Here is a 21,949-nt window from a genome sequence, read left to right as displayed (position 1 = left end):
GGTGACAAAAAAAATATTTCATCGCTAAATGAGAGCAATTTAGTGACAAAATATTTTTTTCATCACCAAAAGCTTAACTTTGGTGACGAAAAATAATTTCGTCACCATTTTAATGCTTTCAGCGACAAAAAATATATTTCGTCGTCAAATGGGTACCTTTCGTGACAAAATTTATGAATTACGCTTTGTCACTAAATGTATTTCAGACATAACTCTTTACTAAAACCTCCAATTGAGATAATTCAAATTGGGTTTAAACAATAACTCAATTGCCTACAACTTTCATGTTTATCAAAATTGCTAATTTTAATGTTTAAAAGTTCAAAATTACATTTGAAATATATTGGGATTTGTCCCACATCGGTTAAATATCTCCTCCAAAACTAGTATATGAGCTTGGGCAGCCTCTCCACTCTTTGCCAATTGGTTTGGAGTTGGATGCTTTAACATGGTATCAGAGCTAGAGTTTCGGAGGCTTTTCCCCTTTGTTTGTGCCATAGTTGCACTTTATTTCATTGTGATTCGTGTGTTCCGAATCCTTTGTTGACCTCTCCACGTGCGAGTCAGGGGTCGCACGTGCGGGGGAGTATTGTGATTTGTCCCACATCGGTTAAATATCTCCTCCAAAACTAGTATATGAGCTTGGGCAGCCTCTCCACTCTTTGCCAATTGGTTTGGAGTTGGATGCTTTAACAATTTTCATGTTAAACATATGTGTTATATATTAGATATTTCAAATATATACTAAAAAGTCTGTGTAGTACAGTTGGTTAGAGTTTGTGCGAAAAGAAATCCTTCTTTCTTGCCCAATTGAATTTTTCTTGTAGTGTTTCTAGCCAAAATCTATCCTCTCATTGTCCTTTTATGGTTGTTTAAGCACAAAATCTTGTACAAACTCTCCTTTCCATCCATCAAATCTTCCAAAATCTCATCTAAGGTACACAATCTAGCCTTGCAAGCATAGGTAACCCCATGACCTAACCCATCAAACTTTCTATCAAGCTTGACATTTGAAAGATTGAGATAGGGGGGGGGGGGGCCTTAGAGAGAGAGAGAGGGAGCTCAAGTTTTGGCTATAAATAGAGTCATTCCCATGCCATTCAACTCACACCATTCCATCCTTCAACTTCTCTCTCTAGAAATCCTTTGTTCTTTCTTTATTCTTCTTGTTCTTGAGTTTTTCTTGTGTTCTTAAAAAAACTCATCCAAATCGGCCACTAAGCCGCCACTCGACCACCCTTCGATCCAAAAAGTTTAAGTAGTTTAGTCAAGATCAAGTTTCGAGAGAAACCTTCTCTTTTGAAGCTACCGGAAGACCACCGTAGGAAGTTACTCCGTCCGACCACCTATTGCCATCCGTAAGCCGTTACTACCGCCAAGAAGTAAGGTAGGATCTCCTTATCTTCCATCCCAAGTAAAAAGTATGTTATCTTTATTTACTTTCCATCTCAAGTATAACATATGTTGTTTTGATCTCCAAGAAAGAACGGTTTTTCGAAAGTTAAAACTTTACTATTTGCATCGAAGTATTCGTATTTTGATATTTCGAGGAGTTTGAAATGGTATACATGAATTGATTGTATTACTTGTGATATATTATGGAGTTGGATGATATTGTTAGATTACAATGAATGATTCATACTTACTTTTGTCCTACTGCGGAGTCTTTGCATGGAATCGAGACACGAGAACCGAGAAAGTAGAAACATAACACCTAGGGTGTGGTTAATGAAAGGAAATGTATTCCAATGAAGGAAATATTTTTGAAACTACATTATGACCGGTTTTTGGTGCATAATGTGAGTTGTGTGTATGTGTGCCAATGGGAACCCGGCGCGGCGGAACCATTGTGAGGATACTCGGGAGACCGGCGTGGCGGAACCAAGGTTGGATGTGTGGCTTGGTTATCTGCGGTACGGAGCCAATGCAATTGTGTGCCAATGGGAACCCGGCGCGGCGGAACCATTGTGAGGATACTCCGGAGACCGGCACGGCGGAACCGAGGTTGGATGTGTGGCTTGGTTATCCGCGGTACGGAGCCAATGCAATTGTGTGCCAATGAAAACCCGGCGCGGCGGAACTATTGTGAGGATACTCGGGAACAAGGTGCGGCGGAACCGAGGTTGGGTGTGTTAAACAAATGATTTTGAAAAATGTTGATTTGTATATGAAAATAGAGACACGGTCTACGATGAGTTGCGTAGGAGAAATTTGAAAAATCTTGGACACCAACGATAGTTATATAGCGATTGCGGATGTGTTATTGATATTGTCTTTTGTAGCTGTGTATACAAGTATCATATGAAAATCGATGTTCTATTATAACCTATTATTTGTAAGTTAAGATAGGTGGGTAAGGATTTTTTTTCTATTGAGCTTTCGTAACTCATGGTGTTATCTTTGGTGACCCTGATATATTATATCGGTTACGACGCTGGTATAATGTGTCAGACTTTGTAGATGATCAAGGGGAGCAGTACACCTTGGAGGCCTTTGGAACTGAAGAGCTGGCTCAGATGGAGGAGCAGGCGGAGCTGTAGTTAGAAACCTTAGTTCCCTTCCCTTGTGTAATAAAGTACTCTCATGAGAGTTATGATGTAATAATGAGCCAGACTCACTTTGTTTTTGTAATAAAATGTCTTCTTTAACATACCCAAAATTCGAGACGTTACAATCCAGGCAAGTTTATGTAGAAACTGATCTTGGAAATCAATCCTTTTGTCCACTTGCAGGGGAATCACTTATAACCAGAACAAAGTCTTGTATATATGGACCGATCCTACAAAAGTTTAGAACATCAAAGAAATTTTGAACTTGAGATCTTAAAAAGGAACAAACCTCAAGTCCCATGCAGTTGACGTGGGAACCAACATCTCATTGCTCCAATCAAGAAAGCTGGGACTGGGGGAGTGGCAGGGCAATGATAAGCTAATAAGCTAAATGACTTCTTTTTTTTGGTTCTTACTTAAAAAATTCATATTTTTTTAATTTTTTTTATAAATTATTGTTTCGTTATGATGAGAAGAATCTAAAAAGTAAAAAATTTCGATTAAAACCTAAATTTATTGAATAAAAATAAAAGTAATTAAGCCAATAAACAACACATGTAGTATGAGATATATATTCTCAGATTTGACATTGCTAGAGAACAAAGGAAACGTGCCAAAACAGATGGCACCCTAAAAATCAGAATCTTCTAGAAAAGAAAACATATCCTTCCTGAAGAAATGATTTCGTTATTTGATGCTACAAACAAAACGGACCGCGTTCCGCCAAACCCTTGCGACGGTCCAACGACTCAAGATATGGCGTAGCGACCCGATCCTCATCATACTCTCCTACAACAACAATAGTATCCCACCTCAAACTCCTAAAACAATCCCACTCCAACCACCCAAACCGACAATCAGAAGAGAAGCCACTGAATGTGCAATAGTTATAGTTGTCGTAGGCGTTGAACTTGTCGGAGGTGGAGGAGGAGCCGATGGCGTTGAACTTGTCGGAGTCGCAGGTGTAGCAGTAGTTGGAGGAGGAGGAGCCGAAGATGACGGAGTTGCAGTAGCAGTAGAGGGAGGAGGGGGGATATTAGTACCAAAAATAGCCTCAGGCTTGAGCACCGCGTCAATCTGGTAAATCTGGAGAGTAGAAGTATTTAGCTTCACCACGTCGACTACTTTGGCGCTGGTCCAACCGGAGTTCAGGTAAAGGGCTTGCGACACAACCGTGAAATTCAAGGTGTACTGTCCTCCGGCCATTGTGACGACAGGGCTGAGTTGGCTCAGGGTGTTCAAGGCTGATATGCCGTAGTACTGCGGGACGGCATGGAAGAGGATAAGTGACTGGATCTGGGCTACGGAGAGAGTTCCCCAAGGGACGGGGTCCGTGGCGATGGCGTTGTTGTTCGGGACAAACAGGGTTAGTCCTTGCTGAGTGTCGGCTTGGTCTTGCAGGATCCGGCTGGTGCCGGTGGAGCTCTCGAGCAGGCTGTAGAAGGAGCTGTAGGAGGAGGCCGGCGCACCGAGTATGTCGCCTAGGTTATCAGATTGGGAATATGCTGATGGAGAAAAAATAAGGACTAATGTGGTGGTAACAATGAGCATCACAGTGAAATCCGTCATCTTTCCCAAGCCCATGTATAGTATTCTTCAACTTCCTGTAAAAGACCAAAGCCCACGTACAAAAAATTAGTCTATAAAATGAACACTAGGTGTGAAATTATACAATAGTCCAGGAGCGAGCACCACCACGTGGTGCTCCTAAACACTTTACAACTGCACAATCTCGTGAGATCCACAACTAAGTGTATGAATCTCACATAAATATGTGGTTTTGACCCTTAGATGATCGAAACTAGGGCTACGGACAGGTCCGGATCGGATTGCATTGGATTCTAGAAATCTAAGGACCAAACCATGAATCACGGTTTTTAGAAAAATGCAATCCGTGTCCGGACGAAACTTTCTACGGTTCAGTTCAGTTCCAATCCAATCCAATCCATGAGTCACGGATCGGTTCCGATGTTATCCATGAATATGAATTACATTCTATAAGAAAAAAAATACTAACAACCAACTAACAAAAAGAGAGAGGAAGGAGTAACATAAAAGGAAACATGCATAACGAGAAAACCAAGACTAAATAGGAAACATGAATAATAACCGACCAAACAAGAAACCTAATATTAGCAAATTTTAGACAACATAGTAACATAATATTCCCTAATACTATGCTAACACAAAGAAAGAGAAATACATAGCCTACAAAGAAGAAATAAGGAGAAGATTGTTGTCCTTACCTCAAAGACAAAGGAGCTAGCAGTACTGTGTGTGTGTGTTAGCGGTGGGGTGTGGTAATGTAGTGAAGCTTGCATGTATTTAAGCTTGTAATATTGCGGGTGATAGCTGGTGGAGTGAAGCTTGCATTTATTTAAGCTTGTAATATTGCGGGAGATAGCTGGTGGATATATATATATATATATATATATATATATATATATATATATATATATATATATATATATATATATATATATATATATATATATAGAATTTAAAAGAGTTGGTGAACACCAACAACGGGTTCATACTTGTAAATTATTGGCTTTGAGGGGGGGATGAAACACTAAATTATTTTATTTATAAGACAGGTTTTCAGGTAGCGACGTTTTTCGACTAATCTTGTAAACTAATTTTACGCTTCATTTGTGGAGATTCAGTTAAGCTATAATAGAACTCTGTATGGACAGATCCAAAAAAAAAATTGATAACATCTAAGATGTGACGACCCGAATTTTACAAGCACCTTAAAAAATATACAATGTCTCCAAGTATTACAAAGCACCAATAAACTATTTCTCCACCTATTAACCAACTTCTTTCAATGCACTCATGTAATGTTGCCAGAACATGCATCTATTACATCGTACCCTCTCTCTCACTCTTAATTCCCCGCAGCTCTATCTCTATCCAATAAATTGGGTTCGACAAAATACTTCATCCGTCCTAAAATATTGTGCCTATTTCTTTTTTTGGGACGTTTCAAATAATTGTCTATATCTTTTAATTTATAATACTTTATATTTATAATATATAACATTTTATATATTCAATATGAATATTAATGTTTGGTAGATCTCAATTGATGTCTTTAAATAAAGATTTTAAAATCATAAAAAATATTATAAATTGTGAGATATAAATAATTTTATGTTAAATTCCAAAAAAGAAACAGGCAAAACAATTTGGACGGAGGTAGTAATACTTAGAGGATAAAGCATGTATTTTCGGTAGCCAAGACCAAGATGTTAGTCATCGGATAAACAATTCGCGGCAAACAAAACCAATTTTGATGCACCGAAAATCTGTTACTATGAAATACAACTTGTACCGACAGTTTGAAAAAACAACCCATTATTTTAATTTATCTACTCTTTTTTTTTTCAATTGATAGAAAATTGATTTTTACATCAGATATGAAGTACATAGTACAAATTCAGGACACTGCATCAATTGTGAAAGTTCACGAGACAACCATGCAAGCCCAACAAACAACTCAACCAATACAAGAAATAAGCCCATTATAGGGTAGAAACAAAGAAAGAAATGAAAAGCCCTCTAAAGGAAGAACATTCACACGCAGGTGGGGAGACTCGAATTTCCGACCTTTTAGTGAGATGCAAAAGTCCTGACCAACTAAGCTAGTCCCAGTTGACCTCTTACTCTACTATTGTAATAAAAGTAAAATAAAACATATGGGCTGTCGCAATCTTCCCAACTTAAGAAATTTCGTCTTCTAAATTTGCGGTTAACAACTAAGTTTATTGGTGCTATGAATTATTGAAGGTGGAGAAATAGTTTATTGGTGCTTTGAATTATTGAAGGTGGTGGAATTTGAGTATTTATAAGTATTGCATGGAGACATTATTTATTTTTCAAGGTGTAAAATTTGGGACGTCACATAAGAAGTTTAGAAAGTAAGATATTCGAAGGGAGCAAATTCCTAAATTCCAAACCTTGATGATCAGTACTTTCTATCAATGGCGAATTCATAAATTTTGATTAATGGTGTCATTCAATAACATACTCAGGTGTCCACTCAGCTTACACGCACCTCGATTAACCCTAAGGGCCAATCTCACCGTCTATTTGCAGGGACTTAATTAAGTTATAGCAAAACCCTGTATGGTTAAACACCTGATAGCACCTAAGAGGTTTTAGAAGTAACATCTAACGAGAGAGCAAACTCCTAAATCCCAAATCTTGATCATTACTTCTATCAATGGGGACTCCAGGAATTTGTTAGTGGTGTCATTCTATAATTTTGCTGCAAAGTCATTACATATTTCTCGCGGTACTCTGCCTATGGGTACATCATTTAGTGTAAACCAAATGTATACCGGGCTACGTGCGACCCAAAGTCAGTTCCATACAAATGATCAGAGCCGCTTAATTTGTTTAAAATACTTTTCTAAGGATCCTTGTCCAAAAATTAGCTCAATCAAATATCAGTAATTATAACTTGATCAATTCTTCGTTCAATTTTTAGTCAAGAGATGTAACAAAAATTTGATCAAGCTAATACTGATATCCCGTTGGTTTTTTTAAAAAATCCTTAAAATATTATTTTAAACAAATTAGGCTATTTCGATCATCATTTTCTTAATTTATCAGGACATGAAGTGATAAAATATATAAAAAAGAAAGTCAAGTGGCTTTTATAGGAGTTAATTACTTTTGTGGGCTCCTAGTATACGTACTAGTTACGCTCCTAGTATACGACCCTAGTATACGTAGTACGTTACGTAATCCGTGTATGGTTATGAAAAAAAATTACAGTACTAATTAAATCTAATTTATTACTCCTAGTATGAGAGATAAAATATAAAAAAAAGAAGAAGAAGAAAGTCAAATGGCTTTTATAGGAATACTTTGTACGTAATCTGTTTAGGGTTATGAATATATTATCTCCTTCCTCAAAAAAAGAGGAGAAAAAAAAGACCATGCATGGGCTGGCAAGGTTGGCCAACTCTTAAAAATTTGGGTGCAAATAGGTATGAGTATGGCTGACGTGGTATCCGTACAGCGCATACGAACCGTCCAAACATGGAACTGACAGCTCGGATTGAAAGCTAGGTACGAAACAAATTTGACAAAAACAAAAATAAAAAAAAAATGTTTCAATCTGAGCCATTGGTTGTATTGTTTGGACGGCTCGAATGTACTGTACGAGTACCACCTGATTTGCAACCAAAAATTTCTCGACCATGGGCTGGAGTACCACGGTTGTAGGGGAAACCACGTGGAATTCAGGGGAAGCACGTGGAAAGTTTTCTCTCATTTTATCGGATGGAAAGCCGTTTCTCATTTTGGAAGCCATTTTTCCAGCCAGCGAAAAGTATTCCGTTCACACCCATTTAACGAATTTTTGTGGCTCATCTCATGAATTTTCGTGACTCATATTTTATGATTTTAATGGCTCATTTTATTTGTGGGTGTACGGTATACCTATAGCGAATTGTGTGGCTCATTTAATGAATTTCTGGTGGCCCAAAATATGAACTTCGTCGTGGTTTGGTTTATTTTATGAACTAGCAGCCTAAAGGCACATCGAAACGTAATATAGTCTCAAACTTCAATTCCTGTAAGTGAATGCAAGAACAATGGACGATTCAGATTGAAACTGTTCCGTCTCGTTCAAGAGGTTGGACTGAAGAAGATCCAAACCCAATGAAAAAAGATGCAAAAAAAGGTTTTCCAGTGAATCAATAAATTTTCAATTATTAATAACAACTTTTAGAAAATACTGGTGTAAAAGTCATAATTTTTTACTTTTTCGGTTCTTTTCATTGAGACGCATGAATATTACATAAAAACGTGGCGCAAAACTAACAAAAGCTAATTTTTTTTGAAAGTAAATAAAATCAAAAAGTTATGATCCACAAGTTGTTGGTTGTGAAAACACCCGTAATTAGTAAAATTGAAGCGGTCGATGGAAGGATATATAAGAGACAAAACTAATCCCAATTACACGGTTGTAGGGGGAAATTAAGCACGTGGAATTCATTCAAATCTCGAAAGTCTTCTCTCATTTTAGCCCATGGAAAGCCTTCTCTCACCTTGGAAGTCATTTTTCATGTTGATTTCGGATAGTTTGGGAGTCCAACCATTTCACCAAACAACATTTTCATTACATGTTTTGAAATATTTAATATATAACATATGTTTAACACTCTATTTTTTTTGTTTATTATTATTATATTATAAAAAGGGTGAATCCACTCCTTCCATGAAAATTATTTTTTATGTTCTATGTTCTATTTCTATTCCACTAAGATTTCAAAAGCTTTATTTTAGTAGTTTTTATATTTATATTTTACAGGATCTTCTCCAATCACTACCACCACGACCCCAAATAATGCATCTAATGGGAATATTTCTTGTTTCGATATAGGCAAAATTTTACGGGAATGATTTAATCAACAAGGACAACAAAATGAACGGATTGGATCATCGTGATTGTGTAGCGATCGAGGCATTAAAGTATTAGATGCATTCGGACCCCACCAAAGTCTTTATTTTTTTATTTGAACTGTCTATTTTTACATATTACGGAGTTCATCATTCTTACTAAGAATAAAGTTAATCGGGTATCGCTACACACTTGATCGGAAAAAAAAAAACATTTTGTTAATGAAATTGTATTTAATGTATAGAATTTAAAGGTCGTTACCAAATAATTTTTTACGGTGGTCGATTTGAACCGTTAGAATTTCACGTCTCATTTATTCCGTCATTGTCACCAAAATCAGAGATCATTGGATATCGACGACCGTCTGATCGGACAACATTTAATGCATCCCTAGGCATTAAAGTATTAGATCACAACCCGACTGCTTGACCGATTTCCTAGTCCTAAAATAATGGGTTGCCCCAAGCGTAGGGCGGAGACCGATGCAGCATAATATCCGGTAAGTCCGGAGTCGAATCCACAAAGACGGTGATGTGTGCTGACTAAAAATTCGGGTTGTTACTAATTAAACTGGCTCTTAGGTAGCCACCCTTTGTTGTTTTGAAACATTGAGATTAAACTAAACCTACGAAATTGATTGTACTTTTCAGATAATTAAAAGAAAGGTACGGTCGGAGGGTTCATAGCACATGTAACTAGTCCGGATTAATCTGCTCTGTTTGGAGTTCTTAAAAACATTTAATTTTAGATTGAAATAGATACCCCGCAAGATGCGAGACCCTATGGTCGCCGTATACCTATGCGCAGCGAAGAATGAGTTTTGGACCCCCATTCTCCCGTTCACATGGGCTCCGACGATGCCCGGATTCGTCCGCGGGAAGTATTTTCCAATCTAAAATCGTTTTTTCATTGTTTGATAAAAGAAGCAGTGCCCGAACTAGCCACAACGTGCCAATCACCCTGCGACTCTACCTGAACGACTACTCACTAATCATTGCGCATAAAATAAAAGAAACCCTAACTTGAAACATGCTGCTAAATACGAAATAAACAAAAGATACGAATCAAACAAATACCAAAGAACAACTTTATTAAAGAACATAAACTAAAACGAGTTACCAGTGTGCGAAAAATTGAACAAAACTTCAAAACTTGAAAGAAAAAGAAAACATTACTGTAAAACCAATATGAGCCGCAGCCCGTCCCCGTATTCTTCTGTCCGTAACTTTTTCCCAAAAGCTGCCGACAGCCTTTTTCCTTTTTTTTCTTCCGTCCAAAAGCTGCTGAAGTTTTCCTTTTTTTTTCCACGGGCTGCCTCCGAGCCCTAAAGTCAATTGGTAAAGTGTTTATATAGGAATTGGAAACCTTAATCACACAAAGGCCCTTGAACTTCAGGAAATAATAAATGCACCACCCGATTTTGGATCATTTCGCATTTTAATCCCAAACTTCTTTAAAATCTTCTTTTTATCTAAAGTCTCGGACAACGGGCTCGAACAACCTATAAACAACAAAAGAACAAAATAAAAATCAATTAACAAAAATAAATGACTAACAAATGTAGTTTGGAGGGCCAAAATATGAATATTTTGGCACTTATCACACCCCCCAACTTACACTTTGCTAGTCCCGAGCAAAGAAAACAAATGCAACTAATTAAAATGGATATTTCTTTTAAACCCCCGGGCGGCCCCGGTAGGACGAGTGAAGTCTCGTGAGGGTTTTCAGCAGTGATTACCCACAAAACACCAAGAATCCTTTCACATGAAATCCGAAAACTGTAAGACAGCTCAATGATACCCAAACAAAGAACATGAAGCCATCGCAAAGAGATAACGGTCATAAGCAGTTCTAGATACTATCAAGTCAGAAAAATAAGTCATGGCACCAATACTTAGCGTGTGTGAACAAGGGCTTCGGTTACAAGTGAAAAATAACCAAAAGTTCTCTCTGGACCGAGTCTCAACTTCAAATCTCACCGTGTCATGCACTCAACAATTGAAATCACTCAAAACAAGGTGCATATTACTCTCAATATGTGCAGGCAGATGTTATGTAAATGAAAGCAAAAGACTTCCGCACATGATGACATGAAAAGAACGCTTTATAAAGTGGACACACGATCTCATGAAAGAAATACCAAGTGTTGAAAACTCTCTCTATCCACCAATTTACAGCCCATTGCCCATAGGATCAAATAGGACTTTAATTCCGGTGATAACATTAGGTAAAGGAAAGCATTTCAAGGTTAGGGTAAAACATTCAAGTGTCTTGAGAATAGGCTAACCACAACTCCTAGGCAAATATAACGATGCGTGTCCTCTTTTTTTTTTCTTTTTTCTTTTTTCTTTTTCTCTTTTCGACTTCGCCACATCTCTCTCTACTACTTTTAATACAATCCCACATTAGGAACAAGTGTTTCTCCTTTTCACAATAAATTGGTATCTTCCCTTTTTGCCATTTTATTTTTTTTCCTCTTTTTTTGAATGGGAAAGATCACCAACAATCAAAGCTCAATTCTTACAAAGTTTACCCTCTCTCTTCTAAATAATTCACCTCCACATAATTACTAAGCCTTCTCAAGACACAATATAGATGGTGGAGCTCAACAAGAAAAAGGCTGTATGCATAAGGCTCAAATGGGCTCATAATGGATAAATGTATGAAAAGAAATAAACGAACTGGCTCAAGATATCAAAGATGGCCTATAATCCTCTCCAAGGGGCAATACAACCATGCAACTTTTCAAATCCAAGAGACAAGTAGGCAATTCAAATTATTCTCAACACTTGACAATAACAAAAATAATGAGATCAACAACGAATTTGCTCTTTTGTGACAACAAGAGTTTATTTGACACCACTCCAAGAAAAGATAAGGCTCTAAACTCACATGGGGCATAAGTCTCCACTACACTAGCCATCAAGAATAATCAAGTCACAGCTCACAAGCAACCAAAGCCCAAACAGACGTGAAGTGCAAATGTACTAAAAATAAATGCCATGACTAATTCTTCGCGACAAGCTAGCAAAAATAACTATAATGCCACCACAATATAATCAAACAATGACTATCACATCTCCAACTCAATCAATGAAGAGCCAATCTCAACCGCTTTCAAGTCTCATGCAAAAAGATTTCCACATTTTTTTTCATTTTCATTTTTTAACAAAATAAAGAACAAAGTGATCCTTCCCCTCAACTTGAATTATTCAATGTCCACATTGAAAGCATAAAAAAATAAAGATAGGACAGAAACATAAAAGAGAGGAGAGATATCACCTTGAAAAGGAGGGCTAAGCAGGGTAAACTATAGAAAGAGGGAGACCCCCCAACTTGGATCGAACAACCTGCAAAATGTTAGCCTCCAAGACAGCAAGAAAAATAACTGAAAGAAATAAATAAAGTAAGAAATAAAAAAAAAAAAAAAAGAAACCATCCACTTTCTTCACGCGAAAGACACGAGTACTACTTTTCTCCCCATTTCTCAAGCGAGAAACGGGTGGCTATACCAGACCAAAAAAAAAAAAAAAAAAAAAAAAAAAAAAAAAGTATAAGCAGCTAAACGTGGGTACCGATCATTTATTATGCCAACGAGTGCTAAGATAATGAACATAGCGCTCCATTCTACACATTTTATCAAGAATTGAACCCGACCATGCCATAAGATAAGATACTTCGAGTAGCACATTTGCCGAACTCGTTTTAGACATTTAAATTCCAACAAATGTATAGCCCAAATTAGATTAATTTTCAAATTGTTGACAAAATCCACAAGATATGGATGATAAACTAAATTAAATTCATCAACACCAAGAAAATCAATCAGCTCCACATTTAAAAACTCTTGCAAAAGTGGAGATTCAGAAACAGGGGTGGCACAATCTAGAGCTGAGAGTACTGGATTATTCCGTGCAACTATTGACAATGTCTCCTCAAAAGGCATATAATCTAGTGCAACTATAGGCAATGACTCCTCAAAAGGCATATAGCCTTCACTAATGACAAGCAGCTCTATTTTCTCTTTTTCTCTCGCATCAGAATTCTTAGGAAGTGACTCTATTTCTTCTTTTTCCCCCGCATCAGAATTAATATCCTCAGGAAGTGACTCTATTTCCTCTCTTTCTCTGGCATCAAAATTGGTATCCTCAGAACTTTTGGTCAACTCACTAAATTGGAGCTTTTGGGTTAATTCATCTAAGAAATCCCAAGCGTCTTCAGGGGTTTTATCCAGAAATTCGTCAGTGGACCTAAAATCCACCTCGCATGACTTAAAGTTTAAACCACGGCAAAAGATAACCAGAAGACTGCCAAGCTCACAATTAAACGTCCAAGAGAATACAACAAATTTAAATCGCTCCCAACACTGTGACAAAGACTCATCATCATGTTGAGAGAAATCTGATAGTTCTTGTAAAAGCATGTGAGTCTCATATGAGGGATTGAAATGATTGAAAAATTGTATTACAATCTCACCCCATGTCAATCTTGGACTCAAACAATTAAACCAATCTAGAGCACTATCACGCAAAGATGCTGGGAATACATGTAAAAGAGCCACTTCATCACTAGCAAAAGCTTCCTCAAGTTTATGAACATGCGAAAAATGATTTTCTGATGTAAAACCATAAAATATAGGAAGCGACACTGAACAATCAAATTGTTTTGCATAACCTCCATACCTCCCCGCAAAATGGGCCATTTTTTTTTTTTTTTTTTTTGCTTTTCAACGATAAAAAATAAAAAATAAATTAAAAAAATAAAAAATAAAAAATAACTACCCGAATTCTTAACACACGCTACCGTCCCCGGCAACGGCGCCAAAAATGCTTGACCGATTTCCTAGTCCTAAAATAATGGGTTGCCCCAAGCGTAGGGCGGAGACCGATGCAGCATAATATTCGGTAAGTCCGGAGTCGAATCCACAAAGACGGTGATGTGTGCTGACTAAAAATTCGGGTTGTTACTAATTAAACTGGCTCTTAGGTAGCCACCCTTTGTTGTTTTGAAACATTGAGATTAAACTAAACCTACGAAATTGATTGTACTTTTCAGATAATTAAAAGAAAGGTACGGTCGGAGGGTTCATAGCACATGTAACTAGTCCGGATTAATCTGCTCTGTTTGGAGTTCTTAAAAACATTTAATTTTAGATTGAAATAGATACCCCGCAAGATGCGAGACCCTATGGTCGCCGTATACCTATGCGCAGCGAAGAATGAGTTTTGGACCCCCATTCTCCCGTTCACATGGGCTCCGACGATGCCCGGATTCGTCCGCGGGAAGTATTTTCCAATCTAAAATCGTTTTTTCATTGTTTGATAAAAGAAGCAGTGCCCGAACTAGCCACAACGTGCCAATCACCCTGCGACTCTACCTGAACGACTACTCACTAATCATTGCGCATAAAATAAAAGAAACCCTAACTTGAAACATGCTGCTAAATACGAAATAAACAAAAGATACGAATCAAACAAATACCAAAGAACAACTTTATTAAAGAACATAAACTAAAACGAGTTACCAGTGTGCGAAAAATTGAACAAAACTTCAAAACTTGAAAGAAAAAGAAAACATTACTGTAAAACCAATATGAGCCGCAGCCCGTCCCCGTATTCTTCTGTCCGTAACTTTTTCCCAAAAGCTGCCGACAGCCTTTTTCCTTTTTTTTCTTCCGTCCAAAAGCTGCTGAAGTTTTCCTTTTTTTTTCCACGGGCTGCCTCCGAGCCCTAAAGTCAATTGGTAAAGTGTTTATATAGGAATTGGAAACCTTAATCACACAAAGGCCCTTGAACTTCAGGAAATAATAAATGCACCACCCGATTTTGGATCATTTCGCATTTTAATCCCAAACTTCTTTAAAATCTTCTTTTTATCTAAAGTCTCGGACAACGGGCTCGAACAACCTATAAACAACAAAAGAACAAAATAAAAATCAATTAACAAAAATAAATGACTAACAAATGTAGTTTGGAGGGCCAAAATATGAATATTTTGGCACTTATCACCGACCCCCACAAGAGTCTTTATTTTTCGATCCAAACTGTCCGTCTTTTACATATTACATAATTCATCAATCGTACCAAGAATGAAGTTGATCGGGTAATGCTACACATTTGATCGAAGAGTATTAAAAAATGTATAACATATAGTAATATTATTAGATTTTGGTCGATCAATTTATTTTTTCATTGGGTCTACTCCTGTGCTTTTCCTGGGTCGCTGGAAAATGGGGAGCTTTTTCTAAACGATGGTAAATGAGGGACCTATTCGATCTAGCGCTTTTGCTTGGGCGCTGGGAAAGGGTCGGTCTATTCCAGCGCTTTTGGTTTGAGTGTTGGGAAATCCTCATTCTGGCAGTGGCTAAAAAAAATGCTGGTATACACCTCCTATTGTAGCGCTTTTTGCAAGCGCTGGTAAAAAAACGCTGTTGTTGATCAAATTTCTTGTAGTGCCACCAAAAGGATAAGAATAATGAAAGAAGAACTAATCATCTTAACAAGCCAAAGGGTATTAAACTCAACACTCCAAGCTACGCATTTCATTCATAGCAGAGAATATATATAAGACTTGTTAGAATAACCCTCCAACATAAGAAAAATAAACTTAGATTTTCTAGACTAGAACTTAATAAGAATAAAGATAGTTGACTACTAAAAACTAGAAAGACTTCTTAAGAACTTAAAAGACACCTAAAAGCTTAAAATAGACTCTTCGATCGACTCAATAACTTTTTGAATGACTTCAAGGAGTTTGACCGGCATCAAAAGGGCTCCAGCCATCGACAATCCAGCCAAGCATTCTTGTAAGCAAAGGAATTTTCTTTTAGAACTCATCCTGTGATATTCCCTAACATTGAGCCAAGAATTTCAATTGTAACCAGAAAAATGGGAAAACTAAACATTGAGCCAAGGACTTCCCTGTTGCCTGAAACTGTGCAATCAGCCCTAGGCCCCTTGTGTCCATGCTAGGCCTGCCTGCGGATCGGTTTTGGACGGATCGATCCAGTTCCCAATTCGATGCGCTCATGGGAGATTGTCGTTTTCTCCATACACCAACTGTCCGGAAGTGTTGTTTGATCGGTTCGGTTTGGATGCGGTTTAGACAGACTTGAGCATGCAAATTTTTTTTTTTGCACACACCAAAAAATTGAAAAATAGAGCCCAAAACTTCCAAGGAGAAATATTCAATACACAAGAGGCATACCAGTTTATAAATGCTCTCTGAAACCAAGAAATCAGAGAGCAAAACAGAGAGAGAGAGGATTGTGGCCCCGAGAGATGCTACATACACTACACCAAACCACTACACCATCCACTACCATTTTTGTAGGGTCCACTCCGGGTCCTAAAAAAATACAGAAAAATGTCCATAAATTTTAAAATAATATATTATGGGGCCCTGTAAAAAATCAGCTCCAACGGATATCGGTAAGTATTATTTCTTGATTTGTAGGGACGAAACTATTTAACTGCACAATTTCGCCCTTACGAAAAATAATACTTACCGATATTTGTTAGAGCTAATTTTTTACAGGGCCCCATAATATATTATTTTAAAATTTATGAACATTTTTCTGTATTTTTTTAGGACCCAGGGTGAGCCCTACAAAAATGGTAGTGAATGGTGTAGTGATTTGATGTAGTGTACCTAGACTTATTGTTGTTGCCCCTTCTCTATTTTCCACCCATAAAAGATAGTGAATGACAGTCAAGTAGACCCCGACATTCTTATTCATGAGCTCAAAAACAAAATCTAGAATCGAAATAGGGATACTGAGAGAGGCATGAAGCGAGCACCAAAACAGTGCCAAGTAGGAGTATAATACAAAACGCCGTTCAAAACTTTAAGCATACTTATGCTAAGAACGTATAAGAGCTGATCTTCTTCTTGGAGAATAAACAGAATGATCGATCTCTCTTGTCGGGTGCTATTTCCTCGAAAAATCCCGCACATTCCAATTTTCCCTTTCAACTTTCTACCATCTTCTTTATTCAACATTCCATCTTCGGCTGGTTTACGTGCAATTGTATCCCCTTCTGCATTCCTCAGTTCTACGTGTTAATTTGGTCCACATCCTGGACGCGAAACAAGGCTCCCCACATGAGTAAACGCTTCAAAAAAACAAGGAAGTCCGCGAATCTTAAGCATTTTCATTCTCCCAGTTTGGGGGTCATACAAACGTAAATCGTGACAATTATACGAAAACAAAAGTTTACCATCTCTTAATTGAAAGCATAAAGGTTGATAAATACCCGACCTAACCTCACTATCCTTCAATGTGAAACACTTGGTCCACGACTCCTCAACACCATAATCCAGCATAACCCATATGTCAGCAGGATTGCCAAACGAAGAACAATTCACGATCGAAAGACACCCACTCAAAATTTTTAAAGAGCAAAATCCACCTTTCTCACGTCGAAATTGATCAGGAAAAGGAATAACCCTCAACACTCCATCTCCAACATCAAACGAAAGAATCACATTAACAGGGGATGAACCAACCAATGAAGAGCACCACCATTCAAAAACTCGTTCAAAACCCCTGCTAGTGTCTCAACAGCATAAGGCACATCTCCCTTATCTCTCCAACACTCATCACCTAGGGTAAAGACAAAAACCTTGGAGCATTGATCAGCGGTCTGAGCCCCGGAAAGCAGTTTACTATGAACAACCTCCACCACCTTATACTCGTGGGTTTTGTCACAAAACCCAAATCCTATTACCTTTGAATGGGGATGGTGCTGCAAGCTGGGGCTAATCGGGGGGTCGGAAGCCTCACGTACTCTCGAGTAAAAGGGTTACAAACATAAATTAGGTTTCTCAACATGTTGGCAGCCAAACATAGCAAGCCATGGCAAGACCCTACGTCTCGAAAACAGTTGAAACCGGGTATTGCAAATTGGAGATCCGTGAGAGTGTAGTGATCATCGTCATCACCGAGGGCTTGTCGGTTCTGCTCGAGGAAGTAGATTTTGCCATAGTGGTCTGGGCAGAGGCCCTGGAGGAGGAAATCTGGGGATGATAATGATGAGGGTGAGCGTGAGAGGTGGGCTTGTGTGAATCGAGGGTCGCGGGTTAAATTGAGAAAGGATTTCGATACACAGCTGCATATCGTCAAGGGTTTGATTGGTAGCCTTGAGAGTATGTCGATGAGGACGTGGACTGGTAATTGATCCATCTAGTGCGGTCTATGCATTCTTGTCTCTCTGCATATTACCGGTATCAATGGAGTTGCTTAGATATTGAATCAGTTGTTGAAAATTACCTCTTTGTCATGATATATTCGTCTTGTTTGACCTGTTCTTCCGCCGGCCGCAGAGAGCCAAGAAATTTTTGTACGTACATAAAGACTATAAAGAAGTCAAGTGACAAAATTATTTCAGAGTGATATACTCTTTATGTATGTACATTTGTTCTTGGCTCTCTGCGGCCTGCCGAAGAACAAGTCGAAGAAGACGAACAGATCAAAGAAGACGTGTTCTGAAAATTGAGTGATCTGGATGTTGGAAAAAGTAACGTACATATCCATCAACCCACCTTAGAGTTAATAACCTAATTTTGAGAGGACCACATTTGAAATTCAAAATTGCGTGATCTGGATGTTGCGGTCCTCTCGAAATTTTTGAATTTCAAATGCCTCTCCTACTTTTTTCCCCATTATAATAGCCCAACAAAAATACCTCATTTTTAATTTTTGCTTTAAACCCTGAAAAATCAAGGCTGGCTCTGGAACAAAAGTTAGGGAATTGGTGGCTGGGTGGGCGTCACTGAGCACTACCTTGGGACAAGCTAAATCAATTACGGGAAGAGGAAAGGTTGATAAAATTTAACAAATGTATTGTATAAATGTGGAGGTCAGTGAGATCAAGTGGCGTCACTTGACCTAGAGTAGCTCCCGCCCTTGATTCCACTCGTATTTTTTTGAAAACCGACACTCTTGATGTTTTATCTGTTTTTAGTGGACTTATGATATGTTTTGTTGGGAAAATGAAGTTTCTTTTGCATAGTATCACCTTTTTATACTGGTTTTTGAAGTAGGATTCCGAAAATTGAAAAAAAAAGGGCCATTGCTTGCACAAAATCTACCATCAAGTTTTTCTTCGGGTGTTTTGTGTCAGTATCAAGACTCAATTATTATTTCCACATTCCTTCAAAATGTGCTTTATTGTTCATGTCATTTTCAGATTGTATGAAAAGATGAGAAATTTTTGGGTGTCGAGCGGGTACCACGTGGCGATATCCGTCTGCAATTCAAGCCGTCCCATATTTCTCCACTCTCTCTCCGCTCACCCGACCACTGTCCAAAATTGTTTTGGACTGTTGGGATGCCGACAAGGTATTACGTGTATGATACCCGCCCGGCACCCGAAGATTATATGAGATATTGCGGAGGGAATCAGAGTTGTTCAGCACTGAAGATCTTTATTAAGCACAGCTGCACAAGAGATAGTGATAGCCGATAGGACTTCGAAAGGTACTTTTTTTTTTTTGATCAGCACTTCGAAAGGTCCTTTAGTTGGAGACTATCAGATAGAATACTACTCCCTCCGTCCCTTTTTTTGTGTCCAGTATTCCATTTTAGGCTGTCCCTTAATAAATGTCCATTTTGTAAAGTTAGGGGATAAAAGTTGGTGTATTGTCTATTTTGTCCCTAAAAGTAGATTTTATTTTGAAAAGTTAGTGAGTAAAAGTGTAATGATGATGGGTAAGTAGGGAAAGTGGAGGAAAAAGTTGATGTGAAAGGTGTAATGATGATGTCTTTTTAATAAGTTGGAGTTACGAAGCAGGACACTTAAAAAGGGACGGAGGGAGTAGTATTTATTGGTGGGCCTTGCTTTCTAGTTACTTAAGCGTTAGTATTATTAGTATTTCTTTCATTTTTGTTTTTCGTTTGATTGTGGGGAAAGAAAAGTAGAAATTGGAAATTTGCAATGGCTTTTTCTAATGGCCTCTTCGCAATCAACAAGTTGAATATTTCTACCACGGGTGGTGGTCTAGCGGAAAACAGTGCATTCCCACAAGGTTTGGGTTTAGGAGGTTGTAGGTTAGAGGTATGTGGCCGATAGATCATAGATGCCCCCTCATGCCTTGTAACCCTGCTGGCCCTTATAGCATCTATGACCCACTAGCCCATGGTTGGTAAATATTGGTCCCTCACGTGCCAACCATAGGTCAGGAATCCTTATGTCTCGCTCAAAGATTGCTATAGTCAGTCGCCCTCTCCACCCTTTTGACTAGAAATAAAAACCATATATACTTCATTTTGTTCTATGTTTTTGAGTATCCATTGCGGTTGGAGTCTTATTGTGTTGCATGATGACAGTTAATTGTCAAACTAGTAGTCTTGCAGTACAGACCACAATAGCAGGCTAGGATAGGGCACTAAATATACTTTAGTCCAGAAAAACAATGGATTTGGGGTTGTGTTCTGTTTACGTTTTAATAAGAGTACAAAGTATGCTTGTAGGAGGCTACAGACATAGTGCTTCCACTAAAATGTATCTTCTCCCTTTTCAATACTTGTTGACTACGTACGTAGTCGCAGGAGGCCAACTAGTAGGGCTGTAAAAGAACTGAATAACTCACGAGCCTGGCTCGTTTAATAATTGAGCAGAGTCCGAGCTCGAGTTTTCGGCTCGGCTCGTTAAGGAAGGCTTGGCTCAATTAAAATGGTTCATTTAGTAAATGACTAAGCTCGGTTGGTTAATGGCTCGGCTCGTTAAGGCTTGAGCTGAGCTCGAACTCAAATTTTTGGCTCGTTAAGTAAACTAGCCGAGCTTGAGCTTGACAAATCTCGGCTCGGCTCTTTTATAGCCCTACCAATTAATCAGTATGCCCAATGATACAATTCAAGAGGAAAATAGGATTTTTGTATTACTGATGAGGAATCGAATCCTCTCCGGTAATTGTTTCGAACAGTTGCTGAAGTTGTCTCACAAGTATGAATCTCGTAAAAATACTTTTCCGGAAGATATCCCATGTATTGTGAGAAAATGTTAGAGTGTTCGTAACAGTTAGAGGAGCCCATTCCTTTGGACCATATGGAGAATGTGTTGACCAGCCAAATGGGGAAATGATTTATGTATTCCTTGCTCTCTCTGTCTTCCATGCCCCCTTTTATAAAAGACTAGACTAAAGTATCCATATATCTCTCAGGAGAACTAGTTCTACTGCTTTTTTTCCCTGTTGCCTTGGTCATTATCAAGAATTTGCGGAGGAATTTGTGGAGCGAAACGAAAATGATAAGACGATAACAAAGTGGCTTTTTCGTTTTGGAGTTTCAAAATTTCTGGGCACGGTTTTCTTTATATTTGTTCTATCTATCTCTCTCCACCTCATTACTCTTTGATTTCCTTATCATTTTCCTTTCTGTTGTTAAATCTTCATCCAGGATTCTAACACAACCTCAGGCAAAACAGATGCCCTCCGGCCTTCGGTAACTCTATTTTTTTTTTGGCTTAAATCATTGAACGGGTTCTCATCTAGCATGTGCAACTTTTTGGGGCTGAATCATGCCATATTGAGTTACGTACGTACTTCCATCAGAAACCCAATAGACAAATGTGTAGGATCAAATCCCATTACAAACAGGAAACATACTCTAAATAGGGTGAGAAGGAAAACCGGGGATCCTGTAAGGGGGCTGATCCGGCCATCCATTTCGGCAGTGGACGGCTCGGATTTTAATCTGAACAATGAACGACTCGGATGAATAGGAGCTTGAATTAAATTAATCTGAGTCGTCGGCGTCAAAATAGACTGCCAGATCGGCCGCCCTACAGTGCAGGATTTCCAAATTCGAGAAGGAACCAACTAAGGCAACTTCAATTAACTATTCCTGCATTTACAAAGTCCTGAGATTCTATTGGCATGCATACTTCATGCTACATGAGACTATATAATTATATATGAAATTATGAATAGAAAATGGAAGAAATACATCAAAATGGATCCGCATCTGATCGAGCTTCATCAT

The 21,949-nt window shown here is 38.2% G+C and overlaps 2 protein-coding genes across 2 annotated transcripts; both read right to left on the bottom strand.

Annotated features, from left to right (window-relative positions):
- Positions 1-3,085: 3,085 nt before the first annotated feature.
- On the bottom strand, positions 3,086-4,870 carry LOC131322951 (fasciclin-like arabinogalactan protein 7). Its single transcript, XM_058354554.1, has 2 exons — positions 4,796-4,870; positions 3,086-4,153 (listed from the first exon to the last, which is right to left on the bottom strand). The coding sequence occupies exon 2, from the start codon at positions 4,131-4,133 to the stop codon at positions 3,363-3,365; it is 771 nt and encodes a 256-aa protein (XP_058210537.1). The 5' UTR covers positions 4,134-4,153; positions 4,796-4,870; the 3' UTR covers positions 3,086-3,362.
- A 12,026-nt stretch (positions 4,871-16,896) lies between these two features.
- LOC131323602 (F-box protein At3g07870-like) lies at positions 16,897-18,301 on the bottom strand. Its single transcript, XM_058355455.1, has 2 exons — positions 17,697-18,301; positions 16,897-17,515 (listed from the first exon to the last, which is right to left on the bottom strand). The coding sequence occupies exons 1-2, from the start codon at positions 18,149-18,151 to the stop codon at positions 17,029-17,031; spliced, it is 942 nt and encodes a 313-aa protein (XP_058211438.1). The 5' UTR covers positions 18,152-18,301; the 3' UTR covers positions 16,897-17,028.
- Between the last annotated feature and the right edge of the window lie 3,648 nt (positions 18,302-21,949).

This window comes from Rhododendron vialii, chromosome 4a, assembly GCF_030253575.1.
Source record: "Rhododendron vialii isolate Sample 1 chromosome 4a, ASM3025357v1".
In the NCBI taxonomy this organism is placed as follows: domain Eukaryota; kingdom Viridiplantae; phylum Streptophyta; class Magnoliopsida; order Ericales; family Ericaceae; genus Rhododendron; species Rhododendron vialii.
This window is presented reverse-complemented; position numbering and strand designations above follow the sequence as displayed.